Source organism: Cyprinodon tularosa, unplaced genomic scaffold (assembly GCF_016077235.1).
Source record: "Cyprinodon tularosa strain WSP-4 unplaced genomic scaffold, ASM1607723v1 ctg1419, whole genome shotgun sequence".
In the NCBI taxonomy this organism is placed as follows: Eukaryota; Metazoa; Chordata; class Actinopteri; order Cyprinodontiformes; family Cyprinodontidae; genus Cyprinodon; species Cyprinodon tularosa.
This window is the reverse complement of record NW_024038242.1, coordinates 33,617-55,366: the sequence shown is the minus strand read 5'-3', so window position 1 is coordinate 55,366 and position 21,750 is coordinate 33,617. Positions and strand designations below refer to the sequence as shown.

Below are 21,750 nucleotides of genomic sequence, written 5' to 3'. Positions count from 1 at the left end.
ACTGGTTCTTTCCAGCAGCAATACCTCCATGAACATCCAGCAACATGAGCAAACAAAACAAATGTTCCAGGTGTTTTTAAAAGACGCTGGGAGAGAGTGAAGCTGTTAAACATCACATCATCAGAAGAGCTTAGATCAGATCTGGTTTCCTTTCTCCTGGTTTAGGCTCCGCCCCCTGTCTGAGAAAAACGGAACAATGATGTTAATGTTGAAAGATGTCTGGGTGTTTTTTTAGGACGGGTTGTGGAATTCCCACGGGGCTTTTCAGGAAATCACTCATCCTAGTGTGACACAGCGTGGAGGTCAGAGCAGCTGACTGGATGTGGTCAGGATCAGGATGCTCAACGTCAGGGAGCTTCTCAGAAAGGTTCCTCTGGTCCCCTCTGCCTCCTGCGAACATATCCGTCTCACTTAGACCTGTTCATGTTTAAAGCTCAGAGGACATTTATTAGCCTTATTTAAATCAGCCTGAATAGAACTGCTGATGGAAGGAAACAAGAAATCATTTTAAAGGATCTTCAGGCTCAGAGACGCTTTCATCTGTTTTCTAGTTTGACCCATGAAGAATCTCCACAACTGCAAGGTCTGACAGACAAGTTGAGCCTAAAACAGCCTGAGCGTCAAATAGTTCAACTGCGCCACCTGCTGACATAAATCTGCAAAGCGCCTTCCTGCCAATAATCCACCTAAATATGAAACCATTTTAATCTCCCTCTTCTTTTCTAATAACTCTAGATCTACGGTTGGATCTATGAGATGCTATTTAACCCTTTAATAGCCACTTAGTGAAATACTTTGAAAATCATAATTTCCAGCCAATAGTGTTATTGGAATCCAGGAAAGGACGTCATTACCTTTGGAACATTAAACAAATATAGATGTTTTGATGCCAGAAATAAATGTCAATGTAATAACAAGAGACTTGCCTCAATATATTAAGAAAAACAACAAAAGTGCTTCTATAAGAGTTTTTTTTAAACCTTTATTTAACCAGGAAAAACATCCCATTGAGATCAAAATCCTCTTTTTCCAGGGAGTCGTGGCCAAGAGGCAGCAAAGTTACTTAATAAACAGAGATACGTTAAATTAAATGACAGGTACATAAAAAACATGAAGTAAAACAGAAGATCATTGAGGCTGCTTCAAATTCTCTCACTTTCAACTTAAAAGCTTTTAAAGATAAAAACTCAGTCAACTTCCAGTTTCTCTGTAAAATCTTCCCCCCAGAAGGAGCAGCGGAGCTGAAGGTTTCCTCCCCCAGTTCTGTTCGGGCAAAAGCAGCAGAGAGCAGCAGCTGATGGTGGATCTCAGGCAGAAGAAGCCGCGCTTTACTGGGGAAGGAAGGTAGAAACGTTAGAGGGCAGTAATCCATGGAGGGCCTCGGAAATAAAAGCAATGACACAGCCTTCTGGTAGAGAGGCCATCCCACCTGAGAGGACAGGTACCAGTGATGTCATCGCTCTACAGTCTGTGATGAACCTTAATGAATTATGGGAAACAGAGTCCAACATTTAAAGACAGGAAGAAAAAGGTCACCAGAATCTAAGAACGATAAAAACGTAGCAGAGACAAGGAGCTTTTTACTCCGAAAGAAAAACATGTCTTATTACGAAAGGAGAAGCTCAGTTTAACTTTTAATTTCTTCACAAGTTTATCAATTAAAGGTTTCAAGGTGAGAGAGTCATTAATTCCAAGGTATTTATATTGATGTTCCACCTCCAGAGTGGATCCTACTTGAAGGGTTGGAGGAACCTTCCTATTCTATTATATCTGAAGGACCAGATACCCTATAGAATCATTCTATCAACACTTTAATATTATTGTTTATCGCTTCACAGGCAAAGCTATGTACTGTCATCAGGAAGTAGGTTGGTACAGGAACCAAGAATGCAGAAGATCAGCAGATCCCATGATTGACTGACGTCTCATTCTTTTGGTCTTAATGCATTTATCATAAGTGGAGGTAGAAAGACATAGATATAAAATAGATATAAAACCATTGAGTGCATTTTTTTTTACAGTAGATTACATTTTTTTTTTATACAGTAATTTATTATTATAGTTAAATATAATCCTTATTTTACACATATAGTTAAAATGTGTAAAATAAAGATATAGTTTCAGCTAATTTCCTTAATAAGGGGAGGGTTTACTGTAGTTCACCTAAAAGCCCCTCCCTCTAATGTTCCCTGGGGGGGGGGGGGTCTATACTAACAGGCATCACAGGCCTTATGAAAATGAAAAGTGGACGTTTTCACCCTGCTGTGGGTTTACTGATTAACTGCTGCCTGTTTTCTCCTGGAACCTTTTGGTGATAAAAGATGAAGTGAAATGTTAGTTTTTTGGTATTAGATTTTATTCTATTAGAACATTTTCCTTTTTTTTTTTTCTTTTTAATCTCCAACCTGCTGTTAAGGTAAGCTTTCATGAATTATTGTAGTGCTTAAATTACTGCAGGCAGAGACAGAAGGATGGATGATGGAGCATGAAGGTCTGCAGCTCCATGCTGACTGCCTGTCTGCTCCATCCAACATCTCCTGACTGAAACATGAGATCAACCACAGCTGGATGAACCTGCTGGAATTCAGCTCTGGTTTCATTTTATAGTTCAAACTACAGAAAGGCAGAAAATTAATTTATATTCTATAAAATAATATCCAAAGAGGTTTGGTGGAGTAAACTGCAGCCTTATCTTTCTGCTCATAATCGGCTCCACCCCGACCACAGCGTTATCTTTTCCAGTCAGAACAGACGGGTGCGTTTAATTACAAGAAAATAAAAATTAAAGGACAGCAACACAAAAACCTTTTTCTTCTTTCTGAAAACAAACTTTTAAATGATCTATGCTAACTCTCACACATTACTTCATGTTTCTACCATATTAGGACTTAATTAGGCTTTAATTTCATAATTTATGCTCAATCCTGGTATTTCTTCTACCATAAATTAGCAGTAATTTCTCAACCTGAACTGATTTTCCCTCCATACCTCTAAACCAGCCTGGATGGCCTTTAGTAGCTTAATAAGCTAAATATTGAACATAAATGAGCATAACTGCCCAAACAGATTCTTCCCTTGTTCCATCTACCAGCCACTCAGAGCGGATGCTAAAGCCAGAGACCTCTTTGTTGGGTCAGTTGGGTTCTGCTACCCGTTAATCCCATGTGATGGGGGGGCTATAGGAGCTTCTGGGGGAGCTAGTGCTCTTTGATTGGATCGGGTGGCAAACGCTTGGTGTAAAGGTGTGAGCTGTAGCCTGTAAAGCAGCAAGACCAGATTATTTGGATGTTTTACTTAATTGGCTGACGGATAAATGCAACAATTAAAGATCTGTCTTTGAAATAAACCAGCAAGCAGGATTGTTTATTAAATTTTGCTTACATGTAAATAACATGTAATTTCCTTAAAAATATCCATCTTATCAGCCGACTGCTTTGAACAACATGTAGGAGTAAAGGAAGGAGGTTATGGGACGTTTTCGATGATTTAAATGACTATAATGTTGGTTTCCAGTTTCTTAACCCAGTCCAGGTTCCAGAGAGAGGTTTCGACTGAGTGACCTAAGGTTCATAATGTGGAGACTTTGGTGGAGGGCAGACAAGTTTACTTAGGCTTGGAGGTGGAAAGAGGAGCGATCAGGCTGGAGAATCCAGGAACTGCTTGTGATCAAACTAATGATGATGATGGAGGAACTGTGGCAAACAGTGGATAACAATCAAAGGCATCATGAGGAGAGAGAATCCAGAAAACAAGAGCAAGGTCCTCACAAGGAGGATCCATGGCGTCACGAGGAAACACCTGAGGATAGACAAGATAGACAACCAGAGTCCGTTACTAAAGCATCTCTCTGGGGGCTCAGAGAACCATCACTGGCAAACACTCAGGCAATAGCCGTCTGCTTCCTCTTAAGCTCCAGGATGATTAGGAGATGATGATGGCAGGAAGAGGAAAAACCCGATGACCTGAGGTCCGATTAGGATCTAAGATAGAACTGAATCCAGCACCACCAGATCCACATTTACATCAAAACATTGGGGCGGCGAGTTTTCCTGTATGGAAAACGGTTGGTTTAGTAATGAAGGATGTCAGCCTGGATCAGGTGGGGGGGGGTCTTCTAGTGTGAAGGTGGTTCTTTATATATCCCATAATATCCCAGAGGAGCGCAGACACTGGAGGCTCTGAGAGTCTGTCTGTGAAAAAAGGATATTTAAAAGTCATTCCAAAAAAAGTCAAAATGAATTAACTTTGAAGACGTTTCGCTTCCCATCCAGGAAGAGTTTTCAATTCAAAATGTCAGGAATGAGTTTCATACTTTATAGAGTGGACCAAAAACAAAGCCTTATTTTGGATCAGAATTTTAAAGTAATGATGTATAGACCTGCCAGACGAGATGCCACACGCCTGAGAGGAACCAGCATGGCGCTCTACAAACACCCAGACTATGGGTGCCTTCCATTTCAGAGGCTGCATCCTCCAACGACACCGTCTACCTGGACTGGATCCTTGAAGGTCTTTAAAAATAAGGAGGCTGGAAGAGTTTGGCTATGGATGCTTTCACCGCTGTTATGCTCTATCGCCTAGCAACCATGACAGTTAACACACAAAGCAGCAAAGAATGGATGCTGAACTTCTCACTGCTGTTCTGGATGCTAATAACATTTCTGAGGAGCTTCAGCAGCAGTACGGTCGTCTCAGATATCAGATTTATAGTCCCCACCCTGCAGAGATGTTAGAATCTGAGCTTAAATTACAGCCAAATCCAGTAACAGATAAAACCTTTTAATAAACCAAACATTACTGCCACATATCTGACTCAGTCACCATTAAAACATCTATTTTCATTCATTTTAGATGGAACTATTCACAGACTGGATTATATTAGACAACACTTAGAATTGATTGTAATTTTGTATGCACAAAGTGTGTATATGTTTAGTAAAGTGCAAAAAAATAATGGTGCAAAATGCAGTGGAACATTGAGTTGTGTCCAATTTCAAAGGATTATTATAGTTTAGTACATTGGTAGGGCAAAATAATATTCATAAAATGAATAAAATATTATTAAACTGCACTTCCAGTGTACACCACTGTTTGGCGTCATTTACATTTTTCCTCTGAGCATCGAGCAGCCGGCTTGCTTGGACTCACAATGAATCATGGGATACCCAAGGCTACGGAGGATACAGCGGACCTGTCCTTCAAAACAGGCAAACAGGAAGCATTTGTCGGCCGAATCAGGAGGAGTCTTCCAATCTGAACAGGCCTCGGCGCTGTAGTAAATTAATCTGCACCAATGATTAGAATATATTGGATACATGTTTTACATATTGAATAAATGTTTGACACTAAATACATTTATTTTATAAAGGTCACAGAGTCCAAAAGAGTGTGCTCCACCAAATATGGAGAGATAGAGAGCAGTGTGTGTAAGGCTCTCTGCAGGTGCAGCTTTGAGTGCAGCCTTGAAGTTTGAGAGATAAGACCAGGGTGGGAAAACACAGAGAATAAGCGGGGAACAGAAACATTGAAAGGTGTCCAAGGCCATTTTGGAGGTGGGTCTTCCACCAAGATGAAAGAGCCCCAAGCCCCAGGAGTGAATAAAAGAGAGCCTGTTTGTGCATGTAAGTCAGTTGCTCACCTGTGAACAGCTCATGTGGTTGTTTTTGTGTTTTGCAATAAACCACATTGGACCCAGTTGCCTCTGCCTGATTTTTGATCATTGTCTGAAGACTTTTCTACTGCTTTTTAAGAACTTTGAATTTTTATAAGACTTAGCATCAATTTTAAGTCGTTGGGAGGACAGTTTCCACGACAGCGCCGCGCTGTGATGTAATCGGCAGATGAATCTGGCCTTTAGACGACAAAGTCTAAAGGCCAGCAGCTGTCCTCAGATCACTGATTGGTGAATCGAGCAGAAACTGGATCTGAGTCTTCCTTCTCAGTTATTGGGACGGTTGTTGGGTTTTAATCCAGAGAAATGTGAGTTTAAAAGATTAAAAGGAAATGATCAACACAGAGACAGGGTTTTGTGACGTCAGTGTGTGCCGGGTGGAGAGAAGATTCTGGCTTGAAAAGCCATCACCTTCTCACACAGATCCCTTCATGGCAAAGCCTTTTATTAACAGTTTACAACATCAAACAGGCGGGCCTAAAACAGCAGACCCAATAATGATTGTCTGAGAGGATGCAGGTAACAAGATGGTGTGAATTGACCAACTGGCTGGATGGAAGTCACACATCCGTGTGATTCTGCCTCATGACCTACAGGAGGTCATAAAAGTTTATGACCCTTCTGGTTGAAACACAGGATAGTTATCACTCTAACATTTCCCTCCTCTTATACATAAAAACATCAGCATCTTTCAATTCATATTTTATTCATAGGAGTAGGAATATGAGTACAAACATAACAGTCTGTTTTGTTCAAATCTTCAGCAACATGTCTTGCATGTTGCCACCACATCTTGGCACTGTAGGATGACTTGCTGTGGATCCATCAAAAATCATCCTGCTCTTCCTTTGTTTCAGACAGTCAGTTTGAGTTCCTAGGAACACCGGTCCAACAGTCATCACCGGGCAGCATAACCACTTTGGTTTTTCAGATCTTTGCCAGTCCGTCCAAGGAAACACCCACTAACCGGACTCTAAAAGACTGGGTTAGGTTGTTTTTTTCACCAGAGTTGAGACGAGTGGTCCTAAAAAAACCAAACCCCTTTGAAGCTGGACTTCACCACAGATCTATACCTTAGTCGTGGGGTCCCTGTGAAAGTAACTGGGCTTTTTTGCTGTGGAAAGTTTTTAATCAGTTTACAATGACTCTGGTGGATCCAAGTGTTTCTCTCCTGGATTTTCACGGCAGTGGGGGTTGTTAGTTGCACTTTGTAGGGTCCTTCCCACCTCGGAGCTTTCCAAGTTTTCCTTTTGATGATTTTAATCAGCACTCGGTCTCCAGGCTCCAGGCTTTCCTGTGGGGAAACAAAAGGAGCACTAGGCAGATTACATGTTTTCCGAACAGTTTTGTCGCTGAAAAGCTTCAGCATCCACTTAGTTAGCGGGTCAATGTCATCTTGTTCGGTTTCTGCCCATGGCTTTCCTGTTTCTGCCATGAATTTTCTCAATCTATTTTTAACATCCTCGAACCATTTAACTGGGTTCTGTCTGGCTGGAGGTAAACCTCGACAGGCAGTCCGCATCTCTGCATCTGTCCATGGCCCACACACAAGAACAGTGGGTCCACAATCCAGTGGGTCACCATCTTGGGGTCCCGTGCGTTGACCACAATGAGGGTTGGCCACCTCCAACACCGGAAAAGCACATGCACCCCCCCCAGGATCTTGGTCCTGTTCTTGTTTTTTTAATTCAGCCAATCTTGGATAAATAGGGGCAGATGGGCCCCTTCCACAAGCCTCCACTTGATAATCATCCCTGTAACACTTCGAATCAAGCTTCACATCCCCCCCTGATTTTCTTAATTCATGCTCACAAGGGTCAGCGGCACTGAGTTCCATACCATCCACAGAGGACGACACGGACAGGGGGCCTGCTCCTGCTCCTCCAATATCACCACACGATGGTGGGACTACTGGAGGAGGAACAGTGGCATGGCTGTGTTCATATTCACTGTGATGGGGTTTATCTCCACCTTCCTGCGCAGCTGATGCCACTGCTTGAACCCCATCACCCCCTTGAATTTGATTAGGGTCAGGATATTGAGGAAGCATACGGGATACAACAGTTTCTTCATCAGCTTTAACTTTTACAGCAGCAATTGTAGCTGTCTTACTATCCTTCTTCTGTTGTATTTGGCTTTCCCTATTTTTTGCTTGCATAATCCACTTATTTAACTCTTCTAATTCTTTTCTGTATTTAGCTTGTTTTCTTTTTGATTTATACACCAACTTCATCTCCACCTTCTGCTGAATCTTTGTCAGCGGCTCAACTCTCAACTTTCCATCCCAGCCCTCCTTCTCAATCCACTTTCTGGCAAACTCTGGGTCACCACCACAACACGCCACCATCCATCTAACATCATCTGGCATTTCCTTCTTACTACTGCCTTGTCCCATTTTTAAAGAATTTAGTCCAGTACACAGCGGTTCGATTGTTTCCTCACACACTTTCACACAGTCACACACACCTAAGGCCTAATATTTTTGTATTTTTTAACCAACATAGAGTCCCAGACTCGAATGCACAGAATACCCAGGTCCCAGACTTGTAAACAAAACTTGGTTTCGTCAAATATTCTTGCAACTACAACCAGTTATAGTTTGAACACAGAGGGTCCCAGACCCAAACGCACAGAATACCCAGGTCCCAGACTTGTAAACAAAACTTGGTTTCGTCAAATATTCTTGCAACTACAACCAGTTATAGCTTTCACACAAAGGGTCCCAGACCCAAACGCATAGAATTCCGATCCCAGATCTCTCACAACAAACCCTGTTTGTCAAATATTCTAGCGACTACAACTAGTTATAGCTTTCACACAGAGGGTCCCTGACCCAAAACGCATAGAATACCGATCCCAGATCTCCCACAACAAACCCTGTTTGTCAAATATTCTAGCGACTACAACTAGTTATAGCTTTCACACAGAGGGTCCCTGACCCAAAACGCATAGAATACCGATCCCAGATCTCCCACAACAAACCCTGTTTGTCAAATATTCTAGCGACTACAACTAGTTATAGCTTTCACATGGTCCCAGACCAGCTTTTAATAAAAAACCTTAGGCGTACCGTTTCTGTGCAGATCAGTCCTCAGCTTGAGTCGTCACCAGGATGTCCAGGGCAGGGCTGGACCAACCTATTGGCTCCGTCCGGCAAAGGGTGGACGGCTGTTGACAGTTTCTTGGCCTTGGTCCCGCACGGTCCTGGACAATTGGATCTTGACTCCCGGGTTTCAGCACCAAAAATGTTGGGTTTTAATCCAGAGAAATGTGAGTCTAAAAGATTAAAAGGAAATGATCAACACAGAGACAGGGTTTTGTGACGTCAGTGTGTGGCGGGTGGAGAGAAGATTCTGGCTTGAAAAGCCATCACCTTCTCACACAGATCCCTTCATGGCAAAGCCTTTTATTAACAGTTTACAACATCAAACAGGCGGGCCTAAAACAGCAGACCCAATAATGATTGTCTGGGAGGATGCAGGTAACAAGATGGTGTGAATTGACCAACTGGCTGGATGGAAGTCACACATCCGTGTGATTCTGCCTCATGACCTACAGGAGGTCATAAAAGTTTATGACCCTTCTGGTTGAAACACAGGATAGTTATCACTCTAACAACGGTTTCCTCTTCCTTAGCAAGATGGAGAGAAACCAGGAGATCCTTCTCCTCTGGATCAGTTTAACTGAATGTTGCAGCTGCCAGTTCCTGTAAAATAATAGAAATTAAAGTCAGGAGACTCCAAAGCACTTTAAGCCGCAGTCACTGATTGATGGTGGGAGGTGTAGAGATAGTAAAGTAGATAGGAGACGATGAGCAGCTGCTATGTCCTCCAGGCCTTTGAAAGTGTCTCTTAGTTTGTTCTTCTTGCTCTTTAACAGGAGGATGAAGATGATGTTGATGTTTGGGATCCTCCTGCAGGGTAAGATCATCTTCCTCATCTCAGCCAGATTCTTGGTTGGATCTGGTTCCCAGACCAGGGTCCATATTCAGCCAGTGGCTCCCAGTGACTTTGTTTTAGGTGTTTAAATTTTTAAGAATAAGAATTTAAGAAAAGTATGAGGATAAAAACACAGAATATATACAACAGAGAGTAGGACACGAGGCTGGGACTCGTACTCGACTCATTGACTTTTCAGCAATCCCTCACACTAAGCATGCTTGTAGCGACAGTGGAGAGGAAAAACTCCCTTTGAACAGGAAGAAACCTCCAGCCGAACCAGGCTCAGTGTGAGCGGCCATCTGCTGAGGCCCACTGGGGTTCAAGGAGACAGAAGCAGACATAGAAAAAGAAGCATAGATACAAAAGGCAACTGTCAACCAGCTCCACAGGCGGCCCCGTCCAGGAAACACACAGCCAGGCAGACGAGCTCCGAGCCAGCTCCCATGTCAGAGGATGAAGAGAGCACATCCAGTTAGTCACAGTCAGAGAAACAGGACTACACTGGAAAACAGGCCGATCTTGAACATAACTAAAAGATCTGATCTTTTAGTTATGTTATTTCCATACAACTCAGTATTTGAGTTTCAAACTTCAGTATGCAGATTTCAGTCTGATTTCTAATGAAACTGTTTTTTCCCCCCAGTTTCCCATCCTTCCCTGGCTGGGATAGTAGAGGTGCATGAAGGGGCGGAGTCTGTCCAGCTGCCCTACCAGTACTTGGGCGATATACCTGAAGTCAACCCCACAGTTTTATGGACTCGAAGTGATCTCAACCCTAAAATCATCCACCGACAAAGAGAAGAAGGAGCTGATCCTTCAGACCAAAACCAGCTTTACAGAAAACGGACCTCAATGAATCCTGACCTTCTAGATACCGGAAACTTCAGCCTCACTCTGAGGAAACCTCACCTGTCTGATAGTGGAAACTACACCTGCACCATCTCTGATGGAAGAGTAGAGCTAAAACTTACACAGGTTCAGCTGGATGGTCAAAGGTCAGCAAAGGAAATTATTTGTTAACATTTTTGGTAAAGATATAAATTAATTTTTAGAGCATCACAGGGACACAGAGGACAAACCCATTCCAGCCCACTCCCACTCATGTTTAAGGGCCGTTTAGAAAAACCCACAAAGCTAACAGTGTCGAGTTTAGCGGAAGTTAGTTGAAGCCAAAAATGCAAAAATAAAGAGACAGAGATTATTTCTCTTAACTTAGAGAAATACAACCAAAACCAGGAGAAACATATTGGAGGAGGGAAGAGGATCCAGCAAAGAGGAAGTAGAGATGAGGAGTATATATGGGAGACAACAATGAGAACAAATGAAAACCAAGAGGAAAACTAGAGGATTGGGGGCTGGAGAAAAACAGAAAACACCAAAGAGGAATAGTAAAACTAAGAAGTAACTCAAAACATGATATAATTGTTAACAGTTAAAAACAGAATAAAAAATTCCCTGTAAAAATTATCTTGAAACAAGTAAAAGTTTCTTAAATTAGGTGTATTTACCCTGAATTTGAGCAGGTAAATGAGATAGTTTGCTAATAGAATGTGTATTTTTACTCTCAAAATAAGATAATTTGATAATATGCACTTGAAATAAGACAATGATTGTATTTTCTTATTTTAAATCCAAATTGTCTCGTTACATCGGCAAAATGTCTCAATCTCATCAATTCAAGAACAAATACACTTATTTTAAGAAAAAAAAACTAATCTAGATTTCGATTTTTTTTGTCCAAGCATAACTGAAAACCCAAAGTGAAAATTAAATACAACCAAAAATCCAAACAGCAGATCAAAACAAACTGGAAAGTGGAAAGTGGGAGGAAGCAGGAGTACCCAGAGAGCCATCATATGAGTACAGAGAGAATCAGCAGCATCCCAACCACTGACCTTCTGGCTGCTTGGCGCTGCAGCGTTTCCCATGCAGCTCAGCTTTAAGCAGCATTTATTTTCCTCCCTTATTTAGTATAAAACCGTATCAAATCCGTGTTTTCTGGTTTAGTTTAAAACATTTTAAAGTCGTTGAGTCTTTTATGTTTGGATCTAACTGGATGGCTTTTAGCCAAACAGAACTAACCTTGAACCCGTCTCTATGCTGGAGTTATGGGGGGAGGTGGGAGTGAGATGATGGCGGTTGCCTCCTCAGTCTAGACAAGAGTGAAATATAGAAACATGCCTTTGAAGGTGTTTAAGACTCCCTAATGCTGTGAACGGCAGAGACGGCTGCTTTGATATGTTTTTATCTGATTAGGGAAACATTTCTTTGATAACTCAGAGTTGTTTCTCTTGGGGAGACCCAGTGTTCGTACGTGAGAATAATCTTTATAATCAAGGATGGGAAACTACCGCGCCAGAGCCTCACTAACAGTTTAACTGTGAGTGTTGTTCTCCTCTGCAGGGAAAATAAAACTATTTCTTTCTTGCATATCGACTTTCAGCGCTCATTTTACTTCACATTTTCTCGGGGCTGCGGTCTCGGCCCTCTGCTTTTCTCTTTATATCAGCTCATTATCATCTAATTTTAGAGAACATGGTCTCTGTTTTTAAAGGAAAAGTTCAGTCAGCAGGAATAATCAATGGATCATTATTTATACCTAAAACTAAATGTTTGTGGTCATTTAATCAATTTAGCGTAATTCAGTAAAAAAATTAAAATAATACTTTCCGTCTCGATCATAGAGTCTGGGAGCGGCCATTTTTGTGCAAATATAGTAGCCCCTCCCTCCTGCCATCTTCCAGCAGTGACGTCACGGTGCGGTAAGCCTAGCGCCATTCTCCCCGCTTTCCAAGCTAAATCAATGGGAACTACTAGACACATCTGCAATCAACAACAATTATTGAAGATTTCCAGAGGACTTCACCATTGAAATTCACCAGAGCTATAGTGAAACTGACAATGCCCACGTGCATGGCAGCTGGATGCTGGAATACATCGGGTAAAAGTGAAAAAAAAAGAGTTATTCCACCTTTCTGATTCCTGATCCTCCACGGACGGGTTGGTCGTTGGATCGCCAACTTGAAGAGGGAGGATTTGCCATCGAACTTCTGGCCAGAGAAAAAACCCGTAATATGTAGCCAACATTTGGAAGAAGAATGTTTTCAAGATGACTTGGATAATAGCGCGTTGTGACAAACACCAGATACAGCACTGGGACTTGATCAACAGCCGATACCGCACCGTGACAATGTCACTAACCAGTAGGTGGCAGTAGTGTTCTTTGACAAACATGGATGCCTCCAGTAAAGCACATTCACATGAAAATGACTCTGAATTAAAAACACTGATCATTTATTGAACAGGATGGAATCATTTCAGATTTAAAGAACTTTCAGACGTTTAGATTCTGAATATGAGCGACTTTTCCTTTAAATCTTTCCTTCATGGTCCTGCTCTCCTGTTCTTCCCTGATTCACTCCAGACTTTTTCTTCCCCATTTGCTCAAAGATCAGCTGCTTGTCTCAGAAATTTAGAGGATACCAACCTTTTTTTCTGCCACCAAACTTTTGCCTTTAAATATCTAATTTTATCCATCCTTTAAAAATAAACATTTAGTGGAATTTAGCCCTTTGTTTCTGCTATAGACTCTCCTCTTTATGTCTTGGTTTGATCATTTTTATTTATAATATTTTTGAAGCCCTTTGGACAAACTTGTTGGTTCTTCGGGACCAGATCAGAATGAAAGTTGCTTTTTTAAGGGTCAACATTAAGTTTGAAACTCATATTAATAAAAGTAAAGTAGATGTTACCAGTATGTGAATTTTTATGTTGTGTTTTTTTCCTTCAGACAGCCTCACTGAGGTGAAGGTGAAGGAAAAGGCGGAGTCTGTTATTCTGCCCTGTAGAACCAAAGCTGTCTTGAACAAGGACACGCTGGTGGAGTGGACTCGTTCTGAACCATATTTTGGCTTCGTTCACGTGTTTCCAAATACAAGTAACCACTACAGGCAACAGGATGACCTTTACTGCGCTCGCACAGAGATGAACGTAGATCTGCTGCAGACTGGAGACCTGAGTCTGACCCTGAAGTATCCCACAGACAGAGACAGTGGAAGTTACATCTGCACCATCTACAGAGACCAGGACATCCTAAGACAGAGAGTCGTTCTGCATCACGTCAAAGAAGGTCAGAGCTGTTCATAAGGACATTAAATATAAATAGTTTTTTAAAGTAACAGGTTGTGACCTTTGACCCCAGCATTAAGCTTAATCTGAGATCTATCCAATGATCCTCCGGCTCCATCTTCATTCCTGCTGCGTATCGATGCTCCTCTGTGCTGCTCTCCTCAGAGACTCTCCTCTGTGACCTCAGAGGTTCTGATCCGTCTCTGCGTGGGTCATGTGACCCAGAGCGCCGCTTTCTGTCAGTCTGAGCTCCCTTTATTAAAGGGACACTATGCAACATTTTTCAGTTAATTAATGTGTTCCATAACGTTTTGGATGATTAAATGAGTCATTTCAGGTTGAACAAAGGTATTCTCGGCCGCCCTGGTGGTCTGTGGGGGAAATACTGCACTTGCAACTGCAGGAGCACCGACCCGCACCCACAGGCTCAGAAGTCTCGCGAGAGTCGGTCTTGCTTTACGGCGAGAACTGCTATACACCCCCAGTTAAAAGCATTCTCGTTGCTAGCACAGGGGCGATCTTTGTGCAGTTATGCTACGTTCACGCAGCAAAAGCAGCAAAATCACGTCTGCTGCTTCCTTTTTGCTGCTTGTACCAGTTAGTTCTGACGCGCGGCTGAAGCAGCTTTGCTGCTCTGGCTGCGCGGTGCAAAAGTGTGTCTGATGCGCGTTGGGCGGAGCTTCACTATCCTTTCTCTGCCTTGCAGCTATATTTGCTGTGATCAGTGGGAATAAAGTAGTTATAATATGTGTTTAAGTGAGAAATACACCTGAAAACGTAATCAGTGCAGTCAGTTCATTCAGATTATTATCCTGCCTTCAATATTTTTTCTGTCGGAGCCGCTCAGACCCCCACATACCAGCGGGGCGCCAACAGTATGGATCCCTTCATCAGCAGCGGTTCACCGCGGCAGCTGGTAGGTGTTTTTCATCTAAATAATCCAAACTGCATATTCTGCCGGCAGATTTCTGCATTTTAAGTTAATTTAGGCGTCAATAAACTGTTTAAGAGGAGTGATCATCAGCGCTGTGTCTCTCTCCCTGCGTTAAACGCACCCGACGCGCTGCTTCAGCTGCTCAGACGTGCTGCGCCTGCAGCTCAAAACGCGCCGCGGGACCTTTTGCTGCGCCTTGACGCGCGTCAACCATTGACTTTGCATGTAAACTCGCTGCTTCTGTCGCGCCAGCTACGTCCAGTGTGAACGCAGCGTCATTCGCTGCTAAGCTCAAAACAACCGCGCCTGGCTTGACGGAGAAACCAGGAGAACAGCTGTGCATATTTACGACAGTGCACTTTTACTTTCGCCCTCTGGGGGGAGCCTCGCTGGAAAATCAACACCGGTTGCATAGTGTACCTTTAAACACTAGAGCTAACTAAGCTAACAGTTATTAGCTCTGACCATCAGATGATCAGACGTTTCTTTAGATTTAGATGATAACATGCTATATATCATATAACATACAAATGTCATTGAAACAAATTATCTAAAATCCTATTAGTTCATGACTGCATATTTTAAATGGTTATAATGTACGCACTTCAATTATTATAATGTTGATGTTTTTACAGAGCGGTTTCCAATATGGGCCATAGTTCTCCTGATATCTCTGCCTCTTTTGTCAATGGTTGCTGGAGGAGCCATCTTTCTTTTCTGGTTCTATCTCAGAACAGGTGAGTCTGGTTCTAGATGATAATTGCTAAGAGCAAACATGTGCTCTCTTACTTAAATGAAAGATACACAAATAAAGCAGACAGTTTTTTTTCTTCATCATTGTCATGCTTTTATCAAAAGCTCGGACCCACATGCAGAGAAACCAATTCAGAGAGACCAGGGGAAAGGTTTAACAGGTTTTATTGAAGAGATAATGCAGAGAGAAGTGTTGCTCTGAACACTGCTCAACCGGAACTGAAAAGTGAGGGGAAGACACATTGGTTAGTTCAGGCTCAGTGGGAAATTTGATTAATAAACTTGGAGAAGAGGATTTGGTTCCTGAGTCACGTTTCCAGAGAAGTTGTTGAATCTTTGACTCGAGTCCGTATGCTGTTGTTCCAGTGTTTGTCTGATACGGTGGAGGGCGGAACAGGGTTTACCCAGAATGCGATTGTTTGTAGGTGAACAGAGAAGCTGACTGCCACTCAGATTTCCTGCGGTACTTGAACTGGTCGTAGTGGAGATGAATCCCTTGCTCAGTGTGAAACTCAAACGACGTGTTGGGGAAAAATAGATCCAAACCTGCTGTTTGTATCCCCAGCTCAGTTTGAAGCTCTGTGGATCCTTCCAGGGAGAGAAGGTCCGAAAAATCCAGTTTGCAGGATGACTTCCTGCCGAGAGGCAAAGACAAAAATAATGTTAAGAATCAGGTTGACAAAAAACTCAGTTTGACTCAGCAAAACTCAGCTTGGCTAGAGTACCCTAAACTGGCAAACACTCTGGCGTCGAGGTAGAGGCAGTCAGCAGCTTAAGAACGCTCCGTTAATGAGGAAACCATCAGCAGGTGTGTGAGGAGGCGGACCAGAACCAGGCGCCTCCTGGTGGAGGAAGGGAGACAAACACAGAAACACAAACACACAGACAGGCGTCCTGACAATCATATTCTTATAATCAGTGAAGCTTTTGGTAAATTTGATTCAACTATTCTGAATGAGCTTTCCAGTGAGTAGTCACAGACCAAATGAAGATTCAAACAGGGAATAAATTTGGATTATGTATCAGAATATTTTGTCTCCAAAATTATTAGCAATTAGCAAGACTCACTTAATAAAGGAGTGGATCTGCAGCTGGGGACCACAGACCAATTCTCAGTACCTATGCTTTCAGGCTGATTTTTTTTTGGTTTGAATCTTGGTGGTTCTTTCACACTTGTGGTAGCATGAGACAGACTCTACAACCCACCAGGTGGCTCAGGTAGTTCAGCTCATCCAGGATAGCACATCAATGACAGCTGTAGCAAGAAGGTCTGCTGTGTTTGTCAGTGTTGTGTACACAGGCTGGAGGCCGTAGGAGGGCAACAACCCAGGAGTAGGACTGCTACCTCCACCTTTGTGATGGAGGAACAGGAGGAGCACTGCCACAGCCCTGCACATGACCGCCAGCAGGCCACTAACGTGCATGTGTCCAGTTTTTAGAAACTGACTCCATGAGGATGGTATGAGGGCCTGACGTCCACAGATGGGAGTTGTGCTCAAAGGCCGACACTGTGCAGTTTGCACTTGCCAGAGAACACCAGGATTGGCTAATCTACCTCTAAGTTCCTGTGTTCTGCACAGAGCAATGCAGGTTCACTCTGAGCACAGTGACAGACATGACAGAGTCTGGAGGGACTGTAGAAAGCCACCTGCTGCCTGCAACATCCCTCAGCATGACCAGTTTGGCAGTGTTGGGTGGACCTCACCAGAGGTAGCATGACTGCCATTAGGTACTGAGATGAGATCCTCAGACCCCTGGTGAGACCATCTGCTGGGGTAAGTCTAAAAAAACAAAACAAAAGAAAGACTGACTAAAACTCAGTGAATTATCAACTGCCAAGGTGATCAAACTCAGCATTAGAAATTATTTATTTTAACCATATGAGGTTTAACAATAGCTAAAATACAAGGGAAACTTGTATCATCAGGGTCTCAAGGTCAACACAATCAAAGGGCCGATTTTGGCTAATAATTAAAAATTACCTGCCAGGTTAAATCAAATTCCAATACCTGAGCTCCCTGGCTAGCCACAAAACAGGAGAAAACTAAGTCAAAGAAAACAGCAGAGAACCGCAAAGCCTTCAATCCACAAAGCACCTCTAAAGAATACAGAATAACAGCAGAGCTGTTGAACCCCACAGTTAAACAGATAATAATGTTTCTCTGATGTCTGCTCAGTTCACCAGGTGGAGGTGAATTCAGGAGCAGAGTCTGTCCTGCTGCCCTGCTATCTCTTCTACCTCCAAAAGGATGTTACAGTAAAGTGGACAAACAAAGCTGGAACAGTTCATGTGCATACGAAAGATCGTGAGGGGCACAACGAACAGAATAAGGCTTATATAGGGCAGAACAGAGATGAATGAGGACCGGTGGAAACTTGGAGACCACAGTCTGACCATAAGATACCCCTCATACAGAGACAGAAACATCTACACCTGCTCCATCATCAACAGGAGAGGAAAGGAACTGATGAAGAAGCAGGTGATGCTGAATGTCAAAGGTTGGTGCTGCAGCTGTATATTTTCTAACATCTTAAACTTGCTTTTTGTTCTTAAAATCCTACTAAAACTCACTGTCTAAAAAATCTCTGAAAGGAGCAAATTCTGACAGAATAATTTCTGTTAGCATCAATTAGCATCAGCATTCAACACGATCTCAGCAGACTTTATAAGACAAACAGGTTTAATGCTTTTAAAGGGATAAAATCCATCCTTTTTTAAAACTGAAACTTGAAAACCTCCATAATGTTCTGCTAAGAGGCCACAAAGGAATCCTGCAGCTCACAGCCGGGATGGAAACGCATCACTTGAGCCGTTAACAGAGACGTTCTGCACTGTAAATGGAATCACAAAGACAGCTGATCATGTTTTGTTGTCTACTCAGTCCCCAAGGTGGAGGTGGAGTCAGGATCAAAGTCTGTCGAGCTGCCCTTTAAAACCAATGCTAACCTTCCTGAAGATGCTAAAGTGGAATGGAGGGACGAAGAAAACTGGACAGCCCATGTGTTTCAGAACGGCGCTGAACAGCCCAATCAGCAGAGCTGGTACTACAGAGGAAGAACAGAAATGAGGCCCAATGCTCTGAAAGATAAAGACCTCAGTTTGACACTGAAATATCCAACAAAATCCGACTTCCTCACCTGCACCGTCTACAGCAAGGAGGGAAAGATCCTTCTGCGGGGGGAGGTTCTCCTTCAGGTCAAAGGTCAGTGGTAGACACTCTGGTAAGGTGAATGAAATGTCTCTGTTTCTCAGGGTCAAAGGTCTAAAAGATCAGGTAAGCATCAGCTGGATGTGGGTCAGAGCAGTCGGCTTCTTCACGTTCAGGATGCATCTGGTTCAAAATCAATAAACCAGAGACCTTTGATCCTGCAGCAGGACAGAAAGCTGGACCATATTGGATCAGTCCATTTGCTGCACATGTTCAGAAAGGTCCAAACAGACAGCATAAACCATTTGAAAACAAACTTAGCGCTTTAGTCGCTATATTTATGGCCTGAAGGTTGGGGGATAACAGAATTGTGACGATGCAGTGCTGAATGTATGAAGTGTTTAAGAAAGCTGTATGAATTTGGTTTTGTAATTAAATGTGTCCCCCCACCGGATGATAAAATGGTGTGAATCATGGCCTTCTTTCTGCCATAAGGGAATTCTACCAATGAGCTTCCATAAGCCTACCATGGCTCAGTGCCGGAGGGACGACATTCGTGGAATTCCCGGCCAATGCACCATTTATGGAAACTCTCCTCCTCTTGCATGTTTCCGCTGTCCATAGCGTTCCTTGACAGCGTCGTTTCTAAGTCACCAATTTAGTGCTACTTGGTCCCAATGGAATTTCCCATTGGGAACCTGCTAGCACTAAGATGCTAACTGGTTAGCAAGATGCTTCTGATAAATCGGCCACAACCAAATAAGCTTGTGAACCTTCTGCCACAACAATCTTGCCCCCTTGATAATCGACCAATCACATTCACTTTATTCACTCGTGTAAAGTCGGGCACCAGTCGGGAGAATTCGGAAATGCTAATACGGTTGGAATGGCCGCTTCCCTACGACTTTAAAGAGGCATGGGAGTGTTTGGTCTGCTCGCATCACAGTCAGCAACTATAATGAAAAGGCAGACTGAAATTCTGATTGTTTTAAAGTAATTAATACTCAGATGTAGGGTGGTGTCTTCTATGTTATGGTTTTCCACAGGTTTCTTCCAATTATAAATCTCAATGCTTACTATTTCCATTATGCCTCAGTGCACTGAACTGTTAAATGTTTAAGATTCTAGCTAATATTTGGACAAGTAATCTGATTATATATGTGCCTGTTCTTTTCTTTAGGCCCCCGGCGCTCTGCACGGCTCTGTTTTACAGTCAGAGAAAATATTCTCAAAAAGTCAGAAGTGTAATCCTTTGTTTCTTTCAGTCCCTGAGGTGGTGGAACCAGGGGAAGTGTCTGTTGAGCTGCCCTGTAAACTCAAAGATGAGCTGAAGTGTGAGGTCACTGAAGTGGTGTGGGTGAACAGCAGAGGCAGGATGGTCCATAGATACGACCGTGACAAACACCCCCCTGAAGAACAGTTCTATACCTACAGACATCAAACAGAATTAAAGACAGGCTTTAAGGAAACAGGAGACTTTAGTCTGACTATAAAGTATCCCACAGACTGGGACAATAAATTCTACACCTGCAAAGCCTACAGAGAAGACACGACCATCCTGATGAAGAAACGAGTGAAGCTACGGGTCAAAGGTCAGTGGTTTGGATTAGTATTTTGTTGGCGCAGCCATCGCCACAAGAGCTGATCAGCCGGTTTAAGACAAAGGCAAGATAACGACACACAGACATGGATTTTTCTTTGGCCTGCATGCGATCATTTTTATGAATGACCTGCCGCCATTTATTGATGATTGCACACCTGTGTGTAGCCACGCCCACATCCGAAAGTGGATACGAGGATCAATTAGGGACACAGATGTCAACACCCCCACTTGTTCCTTAATTTGCACAAATTTTACATACAGTTTACATTCAACTTCACTTCACAAAAGTACAGTCCATTGTTCACATGCCAAATGTGAGGTCAATATACATTTATTATTTAGGAATTTTACATATTTTTGACTTAATTTAAGTTAAAACTACCATTTTCTATCAAATTTAGATTAGAATTCAAGAAAAACTCTTAAATTCATCTATAAAAATTAGAGCATTTTTTTCCTATTAAAAAACATTTGACGGATGAAAACTGGGATCCTATCTCAGCACCACTGAAGCTATCACCTTATTGTTTTTGAATAATTAGTAAAACAGAATTTGTAAAGAAAAAAAATGAGATGGATCCAAAGGACCAATCAGTAACCATGTCTGTTCCAGCGCAGATGATCATTTGAATTTCTTTAAGTATTATGTTGTCAGTACAGGGGCCATAACAGGGGCCAGGACATGATCATGAACTGGCCCCCGTTGGTTATTACAATAGTCCAGCCTTGAAGTAACAAATGCATGGACTAGTTTCTCAGCATCGACCCTGGACAGGAGATTGCTCATTTTTGTAAAATTCATCAGATGATGATAGTTGATTTCCATAATCGCTAAATAATTTTTGATGTAACGTTAAAGATGCTTTGCTATGTCCCCTGCTGTAAAGGTTATTTGGCCGATGTATAAAGCATGTTTTGATCTGGTTTTAGAGTGCCAGGTGGAGGTGCAGGGTGCGTCTGTCCAGCTTCCCTTCCAGACGACACCTGAGCTTCTGCAGGGATGCAGAACTGTCTGTGCAGTAGGACAAGGATGTGACCCACCTGGACACCAGCAGACATATAGAAAGGGAACCAAGATGAATGAAGATCTGCTGGAAACTGGAGACCTCACTCTGACCATGGACGACATCACAGAGGATGATTATGGAAAATATAAATGTGTTATCTCTGGAAAGCAGGGAATGATCCTGCAAGAGAAAACTGTTCAAATTCGGATGATTGGTAAGTTATCAATTCATCCCAGTTGGTTTGTGGCTCTCGTCTGCTCAGTCTGATGGAGTTCTGTCTCTGCAGGGGGAGACCAGGACCAGGACCAGGACCAACAGGAGGACTTCAGGACAAGAAGCGATTCCACTGATCCGACCTTTCTGATGCCTGATTAACCAGTCTGCATTATAGCAAAAATGATTTCCAAATGTTAAAGTTATCAGTGTTTTAGTAAAGCCTCTGAAGTCTCAGAGCTTTCCTTCCTGCCCAGCGTCTGGAGGCCAGGATGAAGGAATCAGGAATCGTTTTTGCTGATTTATCACATTTTCTATTCTTTATAAAAACTGGATTTTTTTTTTCCACCA

General features: G+C 42.6%; 2 protein-coding genes across 2 annotated transcripts; both read left to right on the top strand.

The window, feature by feature from the left end:
* Positions 1-5,611: 5,611 nt before the first annotated feature.
* On the top strand, positions 5,612-11,127 carry LOC119779049 (V-set domain containing T-cell activation inhibitor 1-like). The gene is made up of 3 exons (XM_038278546.1): positions 5,612-5,621; positions 9,551-9,591; positions 10,256-11,127. Coding segments are annotated over exons 1-3 (420 nt in total). The 5' UTR covers positions 5,612-5,619; the 3' UTR covers positions 10,633-11,127.
* Positions 11,128-11,720: 593 nt separating this feature from the next.
* LOC119779053 lies at positions 11,721-21,242 on the top strand. Its single transcript, XM_038278549.1, has 7 exons — positions 11,721-11,730; positions 13,403-13,741; positions 15,310-15,411; positions 18,310-18,630; positions 19,842-20,168; positions 21,110-21,193; positions 21,235-21,242. Exons 1-7 carry the CDS (start codon positions 11,721-11,723, stop codon positions 21,240-21,242), a joined length of 1,191 nt encoding a protein of 396 aa, XP_038134477.1.
* The last annotated feature ends 508 nt before the right edge of the window (positions 21,243-21,750 follow it).

Bases quoted from the DNA above. Each gene is read 5' to 3' on its own strand.
- LOC119779049 (XM_038278546.1), top strand. The intron at 9,592-10,255 runs GTAAGATCATCT...TTTTCCCCCCAG, and splicing joins GTTTGGGATCCTCCTGCAGG to TTTCCCATCCTTCCCTGGCT.
- LOC119779053 (XM_038278549.1), top strand. The intron at 13,742-15,309 runs GTCAGAGCTGTT...ATGTTTTTACAG, and splicing joins TCTGCATCACGTCAAAGAAG to AGCGGTTTCCAATATGGGCC. The intron at 18,631-19,841 runs GTCAGTGGTAGA...TGTTTCTTTCAG, and splicing joins GGTTCTCCTTCAGGTCAAAG to TCCCTGAGGTGGTGGAACCA.